This window comes from Leucopleurus acutus (assembly GCF_964270905.1).
Source record: "Leucopleurus acutus genome assembly, chromosome: 20".
NCBI classification, from domain to species: Eukaryota; Metazoa; Chordata; class Mammalia; order Artiodactyla; family Delphinidae; genus Leucopleurus; species Leucopleurus acutus.
The window spans coordinates 1830143-1848989 of record NC_139162.1 but is presented as its reverse complement, the minus strand read 5'-3'; the positions used below and the strand labels follow the sequence as shown (position 1 = coordinate 1848989).

The 18847-nt window shown below is 52.6% G+C and overlaps 1 protein-coding gene across 1 annotated transcript in view; it reads right to left on the bottom strand.

Moving 5' to 3' along the window:
* SLC7A5 (solute carrier family 7 member 5) overlaps positions 1–1354 on the bottom strand; it is a gene marked incomplete at its 5' end in the record, with an annotated part of 30348 nt that extends 28994 nt beyond the window's left edge. Inside the window, one exon of the mRNA XM_082862660.1 lies at positions 823–1354. Coding sequence (XP_082718786.1) covers positions 823–1354 — 532 coding nt within the window. The remainder of the gene's footprint in view (positions 1–822) is intronic.
* Positions 1355–18847: the final 17493 nt, after the last annotated feature.

The following is an 18847-nucleotide window of genomic DNA, read 5'->3' as shown; positions in this document are numbered from 1 at the left end:
AAACTGCAGCAGCCACAAAGCAAAGAAAATTGCGTGGCTTTTGGTACAAGTGATTTTTTTTTTTTCCTGAAATCCCACCAGAAAACAGCCCACCAACGTACCAGGACCTCCTCCACCAACATACTGGGGCCTTATCCACCAACATTTGGACTGTACCCAATGGCTGTATTTCAGCACAGCATGGGACCCCAAAGCCACCCTGCACACATTTAAGTTTCAGCCAAGCACCTCTCTTTTACAACTCACTAGGCAACCTTCAGGGCACTCAACACTGCTGCCTACGCGAGCAACTCATTCACTGCCCACACAGAATCTTATTACTATTTGGTTTTGTATGAGTCAGCCTTTCCTGATTAGCTGGTTTGAATGAGGTGTGGGGTTTTTTTTTTGGTTATTTTTCTTTTTAAACTACGATTTCTCTCTTGAAAAAGGGAGTTTCCTTTGGGAACTCAAACAGACAGGTAGTTGGCTTTTGAAATTCAAGCACTCCACGTGGGTGCCTTGCAAGAAAGTAAGGATATTGCTTCAGCTCCAAGAGCTCTGGATGGACTAAGTGGAAAGGTTAGTTCCGGCCTGAGGCTCAGGGCGGAGACCCTGCTTGCTGTCTGCCGAATTCCCAAGGCGGTGAGGAAACGAATGAATGAAACGCACGTGGGTTCTGGGGCTAGTGCCCTCAGTCTAAAACTGCGGGGTCGGCCCGGGGCCGCGGAATGTGAGCATGGTCCAGGAGTGCCGGGAGGGGCCCGGGACGCGGGCGCGCGGCGGCCTCGGCTCGGCGCCCGCCACCCGCCCGCCCGCCGGGGTCCCGAGGCCGATACTCACGCACGCAGAGGCAGGCCACGAGCTTGGAGGCCTCCTCGGGCACCGGGCAGGTGGGGAAGAGCGGCTTGAGCAAGTACGTGGCGAAGACGAGCGCCACGATGTACTGCGAGGAGGGCCGGATGATGAGCAGCTCGATCCAGAGCTTGAGAAAGGCGGGCAGCGAGCCGTAGACCTCGAGCATGTAGGCGTAGTCGCCGCCCGACTTGGTGATGGTGGTGCCGAGCTCTGCGTAGCAAAGCGCGCCCACGATGGAGAACACGCCGCACACGGCCCAAACCACCAGCGCCAGCCCCGGCGAGCCCGCCTCCTTGAGCACGCCGGTGGGCGTCACGAAGATGCCCGAGCCGATGATGGTGCCCACGATGATGGCCACGCCATTGAGCAGCGTGATGTTGCGCTTCAGGGTCACACCCTCGCCCTCCGCGCAATCCGCGCGCTGCGCCGCCAGCATCCGCTCCCGCGCCTGCCGCTCCTCCTCCTCGGCCGCCGCGGGGGCCGCAGCCGCGCGCCGCTTCGGGCCCGAGCCCGCCATGCTGCCGCGCCGGCCGCGCAGGACAGGGCCGGACAGGGCCGGACACGGGGCGCTCGCCTCCCAACAGAGAGAACCCGCTTTGCCGGCGTGGCCACTACGTTAACCGGCTCCGCGCAGCGCCTTTTATACGCCGCCGCCGGCCCCGCCCTCCAAGCCCCGCCCTCTGCCCGCGCCGCCCGTCCTGCTCTGCACGCTGCGGTTTACTCGCCTGGCTGGGGTTCGGTGTCCGCCTCTGTTGAGAGGCACCGGCCGGCCCCGCCCCGCGCACGTGGAGCTCGCGGTGTCCCGCGGAGCATGGCGGGCGGTCCGGGCCCCACGTGGTTCCGGGGGATCCCAGCTCCGCCCCGCGCACGTGGAACGCTGGGCTCCTTGCCCTCCTAGCTAGCTCCCTCGTCGCCCCTGCCCCCCCTCCCGCGGTGGCCCCTCCCGCGCACTGGGGACCCCGCTGCTTGTGTGGGAGCGGGCGGTGCAGCAGGGCCGACCTGGGGTCACAGCACAGGATGGATGGGATTTGGGGCGCCTTTGGGGCTCAAAGAAGGCATGCTTGCTCCGCTGGCGGGCGCCCAGCCCCGAGGTGGTAGGCGCCCTCGTGGTCTGCTCACCCTGGGGACTTGAGAAGTATTAAGATGATCAGAACCACCTCTCCTCGGGGGGGAGCTTGAGGGCCTGAGGTCCTGAATCCCAGGCTTCATGAGTGCGATCTCAGAGAAGAGGGAAGCGCTGAGGCCACATCTGAACTCATTCCTGGGCTCAGAAATTCTCATTTTATCCCAAGGGGAACCTCCTTGCCAAAGAGCAGCGTTCAGGGGCTCACAGATTTGAGAGGTAGTGACACAGACTCTGGGAAACCAGGAATCTGCAGAAGCTCAATTAAATTGACAAAATGGGGGCTCCCAGAAGGAGCACCGTGAGAACTCCCTCCCCCAAATCTACCTGGAAAATCCAAAGGCAGGCTGCAGGGTGAAGGGGCTTTAGACTTAAAGAACTCCAGAGGCTCCTGGATAGGAGGGGCGGCCAGGTAACTAGGGGTCAGAATGGGGAATGCAGGATGACCAGTCACCCCAGGCCTGGAAGCAGGAAAGAATCAGAAATACTACCTGATGGGCTTCCCTGGTGGCGCAGTGGTTGAGAGTCCACCTGCCGATGCAGGGGACACGGGTTCGTGCCCTGGTCCGGGAAGATCCCGCATGCCGCGGAGCGGCTGGGCCCCTGAGCCATCGCCGCTGAGCCTGCGCGTACGGAGCCTCTGCTTCGCAACGGGAGAGGCCACAGCAGTGAGAGGCCCGCGTACCGCAAAAAAAAAACAACAAAAAGGAATACTACCTGATTAAACTGACATGTACACAGGGAAAGAATTTAGAATCCCATCGCAGGTGAGTTTAGCCAAGGCACGTCATTTGGACCTTCCACGTCCCCCACAATCAACCCCCCCGTAAGAGGCCAGCCCTTCATCTGCAGTGTTCCGACCAAATGAAATCTTGGCGGCTGGAAGGTCACACAACACAAATATTAACTTTCAAAATGTCTAAGGTGGTGGCTTAGGGGGAATCAGAAATCTCTCCGCTCTTTTTCTTCCCACTGTCCTTTCCAAGGGTGCTGCTTGCAGAGACCAGATGACCAAGGGCTGAGCAAACTTCCTGAGCCTTTATCAGGTGCTGTGCTGAGCCCTCGGCATGCAAAGCCTTATCTAATAGAGGGGGTGCCGTTGCACGAGGAAACTGAGGCTTAGCAGAGCAATGGAACTTGTCTGACCAGTCCCCTGAACCTCCATGGTGTACTTCCGGTCGTCCTGCCACCCCTCTTCTTGTGCTTTATTTCCCACTAAATACATCTTAGGATGTATTTTGCTTTCAGGAGGATGGCGGTTATCTGGCGATGCTCTAAGGAGAGTCCCGAGCACCTCCACCCTGTATTCCCACAGCTGCCACCTGCAGGTGCCGGCCACTGCACCGGGCTCCAGGCAAGTGACAGTGAGTACCTCCTCCAGACACAGAGAAGCAATCAGAGCTGGTCGGAAGGAACACTCCAGTCCAGCTTTCCCAGAGTGAGAATTAACAAGGGAGGCGGAAGGAGCGGAACGTGCACGTGGACTGTTGGTGCCTCCCATGGGGGCTCCTGGGAAGCTGCAGGAGACTTAACAGCTGGAAGGTGACAACACCACAGGAGTGTCTCCACTGTCCCACAGCAGACACACCACCACTGTCAGTTTCTGCTTGGTTTTCATATGATACCGTACTAGATTTCCAAGGGAAAACTTGCTTTGAAATATATATATATATATATGTGCATGCTTATACACGTGTGTATATGTACACGTATGTGTCTATCTCAGGATTCCCTGATGCAAGTTAAACCCAGCAGTAAAACGCCTTACTGGAAATCTCTCTAAAATCTTAGCTAAGAGCACCATCTAGTGGTGGAATGACAAAGGAGCTTTTTGTCCGAGGCAGGTTCAATCCGCTCACTCTGCCTTACTCTTTCCAGAGCTAACCAGTAATTTCTTAAAAGTGGTGTCATTTACGACCCCTTTGGGGAAGCCTCTTTCTCCCGTTTGGAGGCTCAGCGGCTCTGGTTCCAATCTCGAGAGAGAGAAGCCCGTCACAGGAAGATAGGCTGGAAGTTGGGCCAATGTAGGAGCTGTCTTGAAGCTTTTTCTGCACGTTCTCTGAACTCTGTTCTGTTACCTCCAAACCTTCAGTGATTTTTTCGGATTCTTGATGGAAAAACGTGGGCTGCAGAAAACGGGTAGGGGGTTGGGGAAATGGGTGAAGGTGGACAAAAGGTACAAACTCCCAGATATAAGGTGAGTAAGACCTGGGGGGTCCAATGTGCAGCATGGGAACCATCGTTAATAACACTGTACTGTATATTTTGCTAGGAGATTAGATCTTAAAAGTTCTTATGACAAGAAAAAAATTGTAGGTATGTGAGGTCATGGATGAGAACCGAACTTTTTGTGGCAATCATATTGCAATATAAACAAATATCAAATCATTATGTCATACATCTGAAATGAACGCAAGGTTATATGTCAGTAAAACTGGGGGAAACGAGATGGGAGGGGGATTTCATGGCAGCAGTATAAACCATGGGCTTGAGAGTCAGGCTGCCTGAGTTCCCACCTGGGCCCCGCTGCATACCAGCTGAAGGAACTTGGGCAAACCCTACCCCACTCTGGGCCTCAGTTTCACTTTCTATAAATTGGGAATAGTAGTACCTACTGCAAATGAACTGATATATGTAAAGCACTCAGATCAGTGTCTACCCCCCAAAAAACAACTTGATAAACAGCAGCCCCGAGTAGTAGTAATAGTGTCTATAAAATGGCTGGAAAATGGAAGAAATTTACACCAAAGTGGTAACAGCAGGCAGTGCAGAACTGCACTGGCTCTCATGCACGCAGAGGGGCTGGTGGCCCAGGCTCCAGAAGGAAGCTCTGGCGGGGTCAACCCAAGCCTTGACTTCCACATCTGCAAGACGGGGGGAAGTAATAGTACTTCTTTCTTACATTGTTTGAGGTTTAAGTGAGACACGGCATGTACAACCTCTCAGGCAGCGCCAGAGTAGAGAGTGAGCACCCTGCCCCCTTTGACTAGGTCGACCTGTGTCATCCTTCTGTCTCATTGGTGAAGAGGCAGAAAGTTGGGAAGTGGGTAAACAAGACAGTTCTTTGCATGTTGTTGCAATCTCGGCCTTCTTACCGCTCAAGGTTTGTGGTTTTGAACCCTCCGAAGAATGCAAGGGTGACGGCCTGGAGTATGTATAGTCCTATGACGTCCTGGCTCTCCTTTTTTTCTTTTTTTTGCGGTATGCGGGCCTCTCACCATCATGGCCTCTCCCGTCGTGGAGCACAGGCTCCGGACGCGCAGGCTCAGCGGCCATGGCTCACGGGCCCAGCCGCTCCACGGCATGTGGGATCTTCCCGGACCGGGGCACGAACCCGTGTACCCTGCATCGGCAGGCGGAATCTCAACCACTGCGCCACCAGGGAAGCCCCTGGCTCTCCTTTTGAACTCATTCTTTTTCCTGGAAAAAAAATGTACCCAATAAAACCTTCACTGGTGTGGAAGCTTCCCCCCTTCAGGTGGCTGAGCTGCTGTGTTTGTTCTCAGTCGTATGGAACAAACGTTTGTGTTCTTTTCACGTAGCAAGTGTCTTTTCTTCTTCTTGAAATTTGTTTTTAAAAGCCGTGCTTTCATGGTGCTCAGCTGTTATTTTTCTTCCTGTCTGCGTGCTTGAAAAGGTGGGACCGCCCTTAGCGATCTCCGAAGTTAAGTTCTGTTTTCCGAGCAGGTGTGTGCATCGCCATCACATTGACTGTTGAGCCCGGACCAGGACTCGAAGATGTTTTATGTCATTTCATTATTGCATCAGCCATGGCTAGACCCCGATCGGGGCTGGAGGAATAAGACAGGCAGTGAGTTCAGTGAGTGGTCAGCCCGGGCTCAGACGCACAGTGGGCCTTTAATCGCAGCTGCGATGCTGTGGCCTCTCTCTCAGCCAACCAGGCCACCTGCCCTCCAGGACCAGACTGCTGAGCATGTGTACTCTTCTGGCCAAAGTGGCTTTATTTTAGCTCTTTGTGGCTCCGGGCAGTTTCACTTCCCTCACTGGAAACCCCCCATCCTTGTGGAGGGCAGGACACGTGACTTCCCTGCACAGGCTTTTCGGCTCCCTTCAGATGCTCAGCGAGGTCGCCCGATTTTCTGAAGTTCCTATGGTGGACATGGTGATTGACTCTGTAACTCTGGGGAGAACCAACGCCTGGGGATTTCTGAGACATGGTAGAAGCAAAACTAGAGATCTTAGGGCTAGATTGTCCACGGGAGGCTCCATTAAGTTAAAACAAGAAAAATAAGAGTTTGCCTGGGTTTCGGGCTCCGGGCTTGTGACAGGCCGCTGTGAGGGTTTCGCCTTCCGCGGGCTTGGCTTTCTCCATGTGCTCAGAAAGCGGGCCCTGCTCCTTGACGACCCCGGAGGAGCGATACCGTAGTAGGAGATGGGGCTTGAGAGTTCAGGCCTGCCTGTCAGCGGATAAACCCATGTGGCCCGTGCACGCAAGGGACTGTCATTCAGCCATAGAAAGGGGGTGCCGACACACACCACGACATGGACGAACAGTGAAAACCCTGTGCTCCGTGAAAGGGCTGGATGCATGGTAGCGTTTGGTTCCATTTATACGAAACGTCCAGGAAAGGTGAATCTGGAGAGACAGAAAGTACGTTAGTGGTTGCCGGGGCTGGGGGAGGGGGAGGAGGGGAGGGTGGCAGCAGGGACCAGGTTTGGGGTGATGAAATGTCTTGGAACTAGACAATGGTGAGGGTTGCACAGCAATGTGGATGCCCTAAATGCCACCGAATTGTCCACTTTGGAATGGTTAGTGGTTAATTTTATATTATGTGAATTTTTACCTAAAAAAAGCATGCAGGCCTACAGTCAGAGGCCCTGGGTTCAAATCCCGCCTCTGCCTCTGTGGCTAATGGGGCTCCGGGGAGGGACACCTCTCAGCTTCTAGAGACTCAGTGGTAGGAGCAGGGTGAAGCCCCCATTCCTGACAGAGCTGCAGCCGGTGGGCTGGGGTGAGGGTGCGGCCAGAAACTGGGCCAGTGGACTGGCTGGCTGGGTGCCCAGGTCCCACCCTCGACGTTCCCAGCAGAGGCTGAGCTGGACCACGTGTCAGAGGAGACATGGAGAGAACGGTGGTTCCAGCAGCCCACCCATGACCATCCCGTGACGAGTGGCAGTCCCTTGTTAGGGCCTGGTCACTCGTCCAGGTCCTACCCCCATAGGTATGGGTTTGGGACTCAGGGTCCTCCTGGGCTTTACTCCAGACACCTGGGTTGACCAGCCAGAGGACTGGTTGCTGGACTTTGGTCTGAGTCCGATTTCTTCACACGGATAAAATGCAATCAGCACTTCTGTTCTCATCGTGCACCTCCCTGCATGGGCTCCTTTGGGAAGCACTACTGCCCTATCCCACTGTTACCGGTTAAAGTGTGTCCCCCCAGAACAGGATGCTGCAGTCCTAACCCCAGAGCCTCAGAATGTGACCTCCTTTGGAAATAAAATGAGTTAAGATGAGGTCATCGTGGAGTGGGGTGGCCCCTAACCCGGGATGGCTGGTGCCCCCGTAACGGCCATAGGAAGACAGACACCCAGGCCTGGTGGAAGGCAGAGGTTGGGCGGATGCGGCCAAAAGCCAAGGCCACCGATGACACCAGAGCTGGAAGAGGCAGGAAGGACCCTCTCCTGCAGGCTACAGGGGGAGCTCGGCCCTGACGCCGGACTTCAGGCCTCCAGACCCTGGGAGGATAGACTTCAGATGTTTAAAGGCCCCAGTTTGTGGAACGCTGTCTTGGTGGCCCCAACCCGCTCTGTGAGATGTCACAAAAGGTGGAAATCTTTCCACGTGCGGGCCCCCCCTTGGACCTCACTGTTCCGTTACTCTGTGCCAGGTGCGGGGAGGTCCCGCCTGGCCAGTACACAGCATCCCCCCCGAGTCTCTCCCTTAACACCTGCATCCCTGCGCCGCCAGCGCCGTGGAGAACGCGGCCTTTCCCGAGTGAGGTGAGGGGCGCACAGGGCCAGCAGCAGCCGGGGAAACTGCCCTGGAGGACCAGCTTGTGGCTGGGAAGAGGGAGAGCAGATGGGATGCTGTCCTGCCGGGAGCCCCACGGGGGTCCCGCAGACGCTGATGTGAGCCTGCAGGTCCTCGGGACCCAGGGTGCCCTCCCGCCTCAGAATGGCCACCTCCGGGAGGGACATGTGGAGGGAAGGGTGGGGGCATGAGGTGGCACGGACTGGGTGAGGGGCTCCGGCATGATCTTTTCTGACCCCGTCCCCAATTCCATCCCGAGTGGACACAGTGACGGGGAGGTCTCAGCCGTCTCTGCCCCCCAGGCCCACGTGGCTGGACAGCTCCCTCAGGCCCCGGGATGAGACCCTGCTCCCTGCGCCCAACCGCCGAGCAGTCCCTTTCGGGGGCATTACCTGTGTCACCCCAAAGCAGTCTGGGCTCCCATGCAGCCCATGGGGCTGCCCTGCTGGCCAAGGGTCCGAGAATCTTCCCCCACTCAGCATACACCTCTGCTTTACCACATTTTGCCCCTTTAGTTTCCAGAAATGAGTGGGAAATGGAAAAACGAAAAGGCTAAGGCTAAAAATGTAGCTCTCACGACTTAAAATGACCAAAGAGAGTCAGAGCTGCAGGTCGTGGGAGGTCTTTCTCCATGCGTTCCTGGAGCTTCTCTGCCCCCGGCCTTCCCGGTCAGCCGAGGGCAGCTCTGTCCTCCAAGCGGTTTGCACCAAACCCTTTGGCTTTATTCCGACACCCCACTTTCTCTTGCACCCCCAGCCAGTATGGCTGGAAAGCACAGTGCAACTGTGTCCCACGTCCAACACTTCTCACCACCGCTGCCGGCTGGGTTCCGCCTAGGGTTTGCCCGTCACCCCGCATCTCCCCAATCTGAGAATCTGAGTGAGACGTACCCCTGCCCTGCAGCTGTCCTCACACCCCTCGGAGCAAAGCTCCCACCTACACGTGAGCCCCAAGCCCACTCTGGCTGTGGCTCCTCTGATCAGGTCTCTGACCTCTTCTCCTGCCACCTTGCCCCTCGAGCACTTCATCCCAACCACGCAGGTCTCTCTGCCGCTCCTGAACCTTCCAGAACCATCCCCACTGTCTGCACGGCCCACCTCCTCACCTCCTGCAAGTCTTTGCTCAGAGGTCGACTCCTCACTGAGGCCCACCCTGACCGGTCACTTGGCCCTCTGCCCACACTTTGCGTTTTCCTGGAGCCCTGCTCACCTGTAGCTTATCTCCCACTTGCTCGCTACACCTGCCGTCTCTGGACCATCTCCCCTGCTGATGTAGACACCACGGGGCCCAGGGCCTGAGCTGCTTTGCTGTTTCGGTCACTGATCTTCCCCAGTTGTCTTGCACACTAACCGGTACACGCTGGCAGGAGGTGTTCGATAAACAGTGATGTCAAATTGCAGTGAAGCTGTGTGTTTCGTTATGAAACAAACCAAAGACTGTGGCAAGCGGAGCCTGAGTGTCATGCCTGCTTTTGATGTCCACACCTTTGATTTGTGTTTATGTGTTCAGGGACCTGGCACACCCGTCGGGTGGCCCCCTCTGAATTTCCAGAATTCAGTGAAAAGGATCAGAAGATTTCACTTTGCTTAAAAATATTTTCCCTATTTCAGTGCCAGTAGAGAAACAAAACAAACAAACACAAAACCTCGCAGACTGACACGGGAAATTCTGACAGAGAATAATCCCGACATTGAAAAAATATACAGCTTTTATCTTCAATGCAGCGGTTAGTGAACGTATCTTAAGGATGGCGGAATCAGCGGATCTTTCTTTCCTGTTGACAGACACTTCAACATTTCCGCAGACATGGGAGCCAGGCATTCCCACTGCTGAGCCTCCAAGGTGTGGCCCAACCTGCGTGTTAGGAAATTTGGGGACGAGCTGCCTCTCACGTTGGACTTGGCCCTGACAGAGAGGAGGGCTGAGCCTGCATCCCACATGCCACGCTAAGCAGTGCCGGGGTCGAAGCAGCTCTTATAATTCTGTCGAGTCTGGAGGGACCTGTGCTCTTTGCCGCCAGTTTTCAGAGCTGCTCACCTGGGCTACCTTGTCCTTCCTCCCAGCTCCTGGCACAGAGGCTGATGGGAAAACACCACGTACACCAGGGTAGGGATGGGAGGTCAGAGCTGCAGAGGCAGATTTCAGGAGCTGAGAGTTCAATTGTGTATTTCAGAAATGTCTGGGAGAAGACTTTGCTGGTGGTCCAGTGGTTAAGAGTCTGCCTTCCAATGCAAGGGAAGCGGGTTTGATCCCTGGTCAGGAAATTAAGATCCCACATGATGCGGAGCAACTAAGCCTGCGCGCTGCAGCTACTGAGCCCGCACGCCTCAACTAGAGAGAAGCCCACGCACCGCAACAAAGCCTGCGGGCCGCAGTGAAAGTATTTTATTTTGCTTTATTATTTTTTAAATTAATTAATTTATTTATTATTTTTGGCTGCCTTGGGTCTTCGTTGCTGTGCGCGGGCTTTCTCTAGTTGAGGTGAGCTGGGGCTACTCTCCGTTGTGGTGCACGGGCTTCTCACTGCAGTGGCTTCTCTTGCTGTGGAGCACGGGCTCTGGGTGCGCGGGCTTCAGTAGCTGTGGCTCATTGGCTCTACAGCACAGGCTCAGTAGTTGTGGCGCACGGGCTTAGCTGCTCCTCGGCATGTGGGAGCTTCCTGGACCAGGGCTCAAACCCGTGTCCCCTGCATCGGCAGGTGGATTCTCAACCACTGCGCCACTAGGGAAGTCCCGCGCCACAATGAAAGATCCCACATGCCGCAAGAAAGATCCCACATGCCGCAACTAAGACCCAACGCAGCCAAGTAAGTAAGTAAGTAAATAAGTAAATAAACACATAAATAAATGTCTGGGAGGACACTGTTAACCCTTTATTAACCACCTCCTGTCGTGAGGGCCGCACACTGCAGCTGCTCCTCGCTTCTCCACGGTGAATCGTGCCCGCCCCACGCCTGCCCCACGCCTGCCCCACGCCTGCCCCATGCAGATCCACACCTGCTGCACTTTGCTTCTTTCTCTGGACTTCTCAAATTATAGGCATCAGGTTCTCTGATCGGAGGTGAATTTCGGATTATGTTACGTGAAGCATCTAATACCTTAGCTTTCTTCCATCTACTCAGCTAACACGTCGTGATCGCTAACTTTGGAAGAACAAAACGTCTGAGGACCCATGGCCTGTGGGTGACCTGTAAGCGCCTGAGAACATGGGATACGTCTGAAAACACACACGGGCAGGATGGGCACAGCACAGAGGGCTGGGTGGTAGGAGGAAAGTATCACAGGAGTGGAGGCTTTGGGCTGAGCCTGGATGATGGAAAGAAGTTTAGGAGCAGAGCTGGAGGGGGAAGGGCATTCCCAGGAGGGGCCGGCATGTCAAGGGTACGGAGGCAGCGCACACAGCAGACGGAGGACGGCCAGTAGCACCCGGCTTCAGGAGCTGGAACACCTTGGGCAGTTTCCACCGAAAGGATGTTTATTCAGTGCTGTGAGCCAGCAAATAGGTGAGGACACCACCCTTGGGGGGAAACCAGTGGAGAACGAGGTAACAGCACGATGTCAGCAGTGGGTGCCCAGACCCAGACCCGGTGGGGTCAGAGGCTGTGCCCCCGGCAGAGGCTGTCGGGGGGGGGATGGGTGGTGCCCGTGCCGATAGACAGGGCACAGCAACCCAAGCCGGGGTGGGGACCTGAGTGCAGAGTTCCACGGGAAGAGAGCTTGGGGGTCCAGATCACACAGGAAGAAGCCAGTGCTTAATTCCACGTTTAGTGGAAGGCTCGGTCTTGCACAGGGAAGCAGAATGGTCAGGTTGACATTCCCCACCCAAATCTCTGCACGGCTAAGAGAAGAATGCATTAGGTGGGGACGGGGACAGGCTGGAAGGAAGTGGTGAAACCACAGGGCTGGCGATACCATTCTGGCTGGAGCTGGGGGTGAGCTGGGGGCAGTGAGAACGCGGAGAATGGAAGGTGGACGTGTGGCACGGAGGGGTACCACCAACGGGACGCACTGAGCTCTCGCACGCGGGAGTAAGGGGCACGGAGCACCGGGGGACTCCCTGAGGCTGGCCTTAGCTCTGAGGAGGCCTCTGGGCAGGAGGGACAAGCCCTTTAGAACGAGGAACCCTGCTATTGCTGGGGTACAGCTGTGCACCAGGCGCAGTCTGGGGGCTCCCAGGGAGCGGGTGTCCCGGGGGAGGAGGAGGGAACAGATCTCAGGCAGGTGGGAGAGTGGGGTGTCCAGGCCTCCAGGGATGGCCGTGGGGAATGCCGGCGTGGGAAGGGGCCGGATTCCTGGTTGGCACAGAACAGACAACCGAGAGTGTGTGGGCAGGCGCCCACATCTGTACTTCTGCAAAACGAGAAAATAACATAAAAGCAAAGGGAGGAAGCTTTGAAGTTTAAAGGCCGGCCAGGAATTGCACAGCGCACTCCTCAACTGCAGTCACAGGGACAGGTCCCGCAGACCCAACGGCCCTCAGGATGGGGAGAGGCAGCGCCTGTGTTTGTTTTCTGTACCGTGGCTTTGAGGGCTGAGATCAACGTCTTTCCTCTCCATGTGTTTATGGTTTCTCTGCCCAGGCTCCGCGTGGTGCCCGGGAGAATCTCGGTGTCCCAGGGCCAACGCCAGACATTAAAAATAACGTACAAAGCAGAACATTACCGCGAGACAGAGACTTCTGTGCACACAGAGGAAGGCCCTCCATCACCATGAGAGAGGAGATGGAATCACCCGCTTACTCTTGGGGCTCTTTTTGGGACAGGATGTCACCGTGGGGCGGGTGGGGTCCGGCTCAGGGCCCTGCGGTCCTTTCCCCTCCTGCAAGGCCCCTCTGGACACTGGCCTTTCTCTGTCCCGAAGTCCCTGTGGAAATGGACGGCCTGTGCACAGTTGACACGCGGCTGCTCTCTCCCTCTCCCCCAAGTCCCAACCCGGAGACGCCCCTCCAATTATCAATACTGTCCTTCCTTCCATAGCTGGGAACACCACCCTCAGAAGCTGCAGGACATCTGAGCAGGTGCCTTTGGGGCAGAGTTTCCATCAAAGTAAAACTGCAGGTCCTTATACTGTAAGATTTCTCACTCAAGTGTAAACTTCAGGACTTTGGGTTTTCGCCCTGAGGCTACAACGTGTCTTCAACTGCACACATCACAGAGGAAGGAGCGAAGGCTGCACGGCCCCAGAGGATGGCCTGCAATCCAGGTGGGCTTCCTTTCTTGCTCCCCACCTCTCCAGCGAGCTCGGTTTCCCCCATTAAAACCTGGGGGTGACCCCACAGCGCTTTCACAGAGCTTGTTACAACAAATGTAAATGGGGTGTCTGGGGCCTCATCCCCACCCACACAATCCAGTCGCCGGGGAGCTTTTTAAAAACACCATTCTGGGCTTCTCTGGTGGCGCAGTGGTTGAGAGTCCGCCTGCCGATGCAGGAGACACGGGTTCGTGCCCCAGTCCGAGAAGATCCCACATGTCGCGGAGCGGCTGGGCCCGTGAGCCATGGCCGCTGAGCCTGCGCGTCCGGGGCCTGTGCTCCGCAATGGGAGAGGCCACAACAGTGAGAGGCCCGCATACCGCAAACAAACAAACAAACAAACAAACAAAAAAATCCTCAACAAAATACTAACAAACAGAATCCAACAACACATTAAAAGTATCATACACCATGATCAAGTGGGGTTTATCCCAGGGATGCAAGGATTCTTCAATATACGCAAATCAATCAACATGATGCACCATATTAACAAATTGAAGGAGAAAAACCACACGATCATCTCAATAGATGCAGAAAAAGCTTCTGACAAAATTCAACACCCATTTATGATAAAAACTCTCCAGAAAGTGGGCATAGAGGGAACCTACCTCAACATAATAAAGGCCATATATGACAAACCCACAGCAAACATCATTCTCAATGGTGAAAAGCTGAAAGCATTTCCTCTAAGATCAGGAATGAGACAAGGATGCCCCCTTTCGCCACTATTATTCAACATAGTTTTGGAAGTCCCAGCCATGACAATCAGAGAAGAAAAAGATATAAGAGGAATACAAATTGGAAAAGAAGAAGTAAAACTGTCACTCTTTGCAGATGACATGATACTATACATAGAGAACCCTAAAGATGCCACCAGAAAACTACTAGAGCTAATCAATGAATCTGGTAAAGTTGCAGGATACAAAATTAATGCACAGAAATCTCTTGCATTCCTATACACTAACAATGAAAGATCAGAAAGAGAAATTAAGAAAACAATCCCATTTACCACTGCAACAAAAAGAATAAAACACCCAGGAATAAACCTACCTACGGAAATAAAAGACCTGTACTCAGAAAACTATAAGACACTGATGAAAGAAACCAAAGATGACACAAACAGATGGAGAGATATACCATGTTCTTGGATTGGAAGAATCAATATTGTGAAAATGACTATACTACCCAAAGCAAGCTACAGATTCAATGCAATCCCTATCAAATTACCACTGGCATTTTCTACAGAACTAGAACAAAAAAATCTTAAAATTTGTATGGAGACACAAAAGACCCCGAATAGCCAAAGCAGTCTTGAGGGAAAAAAACGGAGCTGGAGGGATCAGACCCCCTGACTTCAGACTATACTACAAAGCTACAGTAATCAAGACAATATGGTACTGGCACAAATATAGATCACAAATATAGATCAGTGGAACAGGATAGAAAGCCCAGAGATAAACCCACACACGTATGGTCACCTTATCTTTGATAAGGGAGGCAAGGATATACAATGGAAAAAAGACAGTCTCTTCAGTAAGTGGTGCTGGGAAAACTGGACAGCTACATGTAAAAGAATGAAATTAGAACACTCCTTAGCATCATACACAAAAATAAACTCAAAATGGATTAAAGACCTAAATGTAAGACTGGACACTATAAAACACAGGAAGAACACCCTTTGACATAAATCACAGCAAGATCTTTTTTGATCCACCCCCTAGAGTAATGGAAATAAAAATAAACAAATGGGACCTAATGAAACTTCAAAGCTATTGCACAGCAAAGGAAACCATAAACAAGGCGAAAAGACAACCCTCAGAATGGGAGAAAATATTTGCAAACGAATCAACGGACAAAGGACTAATCTCCAAAATATATAACCAGCTTACGCAGCTCAGAATTAAAAAAACGAACAACCCCATCAAAAAATGGGCAGAAGGGACTTCCCTTGTGGCGCAGTTGTTGGGAGTCTGCCTGCCTATGCAGGGGACATGGGTTTGAGCCCTGGTGCGGGAGGATCCCACATGCCGCGGAGCAACTAAGCCCGTGTGCCACGACTCCTGAGCCTGCGCTCTAGAGCCCACGAGCCACAACTACTGGAGCCCATGTGCCTAGAGCCCATGCTCCACAACAAGAGAAGCCACCGCTATGAGAAGCCCGTGCACCACAACGAAGAGTAGCCCCCACTTGCCGCAACTAGAAAAAGCCTGCGCACAGCAAGAAAGACCCAATGCAGCCAAAAATCAATCAATCCATCAATCAATTCATTAATTTTTAAAAATGGGCAGAAGACCTAAACAAACATTTCTCCAAAGGAAACATACAGATGATCAAGAGGCACATGAAAAGCTGGTCAACATCACTAATTATTATTTCTCTAATTATTAGAGAAATGCAAATCAAAACTACAACGAGGTATCACCTCACACCAGTTAGAATGGGCATCATCAGAAAATCTACAAACGCTGGAGAGGGTGTGGAGAAAAGGGAACCCTCTTGCACTGGTGGTGGGAATGTAAACTGATACAGCCACTATGGAGGACAGTATGGAGGTTCCTTAAAAAACGAAAAGTATAATTACCATATGACCCGGCAATCCCACTACTGGGCATATACCCAGAGAAAACCATAATTCAAAAAGACACATGCACCCCAATGTTCGCTGCAGCACTATTTACAATAGCCAGGTCATGGAAGCAACCTAGATGCCCATTGACAGATGAATGGATAGAGAAGATGTGGTTCATATATACAATGGAACATTACTCAGCCATTAAAAGTAACAAAATTGGACATGGATGGACCTAGAGACTGTCATACAGAGTGAAGAAAGAGAAAAACAAATATCGTATATTAACGCATATATGTGGAATCTAGAAAAATGGTACAGATGAAACGGTTTGCAAGGCAGAAATAGAGACACAGATGTAGAGAACAAACGTATGGACACCAAGTGGGGAAAGCGGGGGAGGGTGGTGGTGGTGGGATGAATTGGGAGATTGGGATTGACATGTGTACACTAATATGTACAAAATAGAGAACTAATAGGAACCTGCTGTATAAAAAAAAATAAAATGAGGCAAATAAAATTCAAAAAAAAGAAAAAAGAAAGAAAATTCAGTCCCTCAATTGCACTGAACACAGTTCAAGTGCGCAATGGCCATGTGTGCCCAAGGGCTGCCCTGGAGGACGGTGGAGTTCTAGAACGTTCCACCATCAGAGAGTGTCCACATCCTGATCCCGTGACCTGTGGATGTGTGGCCTCACACGGCAAAGGGACTTTGCAGGTATGATTAAGTTAAGCATTTCGAGATGGGAAATGATCCTGGCATCAGTATCCTCAGAGGGTCCTTATGAGAGGGAGGCAAGAGGGCCCTAATGCGTGGCCCTTTGTTCTGACGGTTGCAGGAAACTCCCTATGGGCTAAAGCCCACTTCACTTGAGACTCAAGGCTGGCTACGTTTTCCCAAAAGACAAGAAACAATTTGGGCTCCAAACCCAACTTTAAAATGTCTCTTTCCCTCCTGGATCCCACGGGTCTGCAGCAGTTGTAGTCACCCACCCACCCAGTGCTCTGCTCCAGCTGGGGCAGCTGTGCTCAAACCAGTCACCCATGCACCCAAACTCTCTCGTTTGACTCTGTGTCCCATGTAAGCCGACATGAAAGCTTGTTGTGCTGCGTTCGGTCGGCATTGTCATTTGATGGGCAGTGGTGAGCAGTTGTACTTTTCCAGGAAAAACGTGTATAAGGAAGTTTCGGATTGCTTTCTCTGTAGTAGGTGCCAGAACATTGAATAGCCCAAAGCCAGACAGTAAATTGTTGATACGACAGGAAGTTCTGTGATTGGAAAACAAACTATGAACCTCTGTCAAAATAAACCACATCCGTAATATAGGGTCCCTTTGGTCTTAGATGTTTTTTGTGGACTATAATAATTCTGTTTATTCTTTATCTCCCCAAAAGAAATGGAGTTTATCACTGTACCTGGGTAGGCACATGAGTATTTGCTTTCTTTTCTGGGCTGTTTTTTCCGTGTTTTTCTGACAGTCAGGTAATGTTGGAAGATGACGTGATCGTTCTACCAGAGGGGAATGTGTTTAACGCTGTGAAAATAAAAATACCATGATCAATTAGGATATGATTCAGCCTTAAAAGGGGAGGAAATTCTGACACCTGCTAGCACATGGATGAAACCTGAGGACATCATGCTCAGTGAAATAAGCCCGTCACAAAAAGACAAATGCCGCCTGGTTCCTAGAGCGGTCAAAATCTTAAGAGACAGAACGTAGGATGGTAGATGCTGAGGATCGGGGGCGGGGGGAGGAAATGGGGTGTTAGTGTCTAATGGGGACAGTTTAAGGTGAGAAGCTTCTGGAGGCGGATGGTGTGGATGGTATCAACACAGTGTGAATGCACTTTATACCACTGAGCTGTGGTTAAGATGGTAATGTTATGTTATGTGTATTTCACCACAATTAAAAAGACCCCGCAGTGAGAAACCATTACACTCCGCCCCCCCAGAATGACCACAGTTAAATGGTAGCATGTCCTGAGCGGCCACTTTGGAAAACTCCTTGGCCTTGAAGATAGAGGGAGGGGCCCCCAGCCAAGAAAGCAGATGCCTCTGGAAGCTGGAAAAGGCAAGGAAACAGATTCTCCCCTGGAGAATGGCTCCGGAAGGAAGCAGCCCTGCCGACACCTCGAATTTGGATTTCTGGCCCCCAGACTGTGATTCAATAAATTTCTGTTGTTTTAAGCCCCCCAGTTTGTGGCTGTTATGGGCTGAATTGTGTCCCCCTCCCCAATTCACATGTTGAAGCTCGAAGCCCCCACTGTGGCTGTCTTTGGAAATGGGGTTTTTAGGAAGTAATTAAGGTTAAGTGAGGTCATAAGGGTGGGATCCTAATCCAATAGGATTGGTGGCCTTATAAGAAGGGGAAGGGAGAGAACTCTCTCTGTGCACCAAAAAAAGGCCACTGAAGGACACAGCAAAAAGCCAAGATCCTCCCAGAACCCAGCCATGCTGGCACCTGGTCTCAAGACTTCCAGTCTCAGAACTGTGGGAAGGAAGATACATTCTGCTGTTTTCCCCCCACCCCCAGTTTGTGGTCATTTTACAGCAGCCCCCGGACACTGATACACCAGGAATTTGGAATTGGGAAGAAAAGACGTTAGTCCCAGTCTGTGTTGCCAGGGCGTGGCCGTCTGGACAGAGGACACCATGCACCTGAGAGAGGGCTGGGTGGATGACCCCAGTCAGTGGAGCTCACTTGGCCCCTAAGTTCTGTGCACTGCTGTGGGTCCCTTGAGATAGTCCGTGTCCCAGATTTCCATTCCCTATTGTGCTTAAGCTTCTTCTTTTTTAAAAAAAAAATATTTATTTTGGCTGCACCACGTCTTAGTTGCGGCACTCAGGATCTTTGCTTTGGCACGTGGGATCTTTAGTTGCGGCAGGCAGACAGACTCTTAGTGCAGCATGCATGTGGGATCTAGTTCCCCGACCAGGGATCGAACCCACGCCACCTGTATTGGGAGCGTGGAGTCTTACCCACTGGACCACAGAGGGATTCCTGCTTAAGCTTCTTTGAAGTGATTCTTTTCCTTGCAACTGCAAAGTACACTGACTAAAACTGCGACCTCTTTCT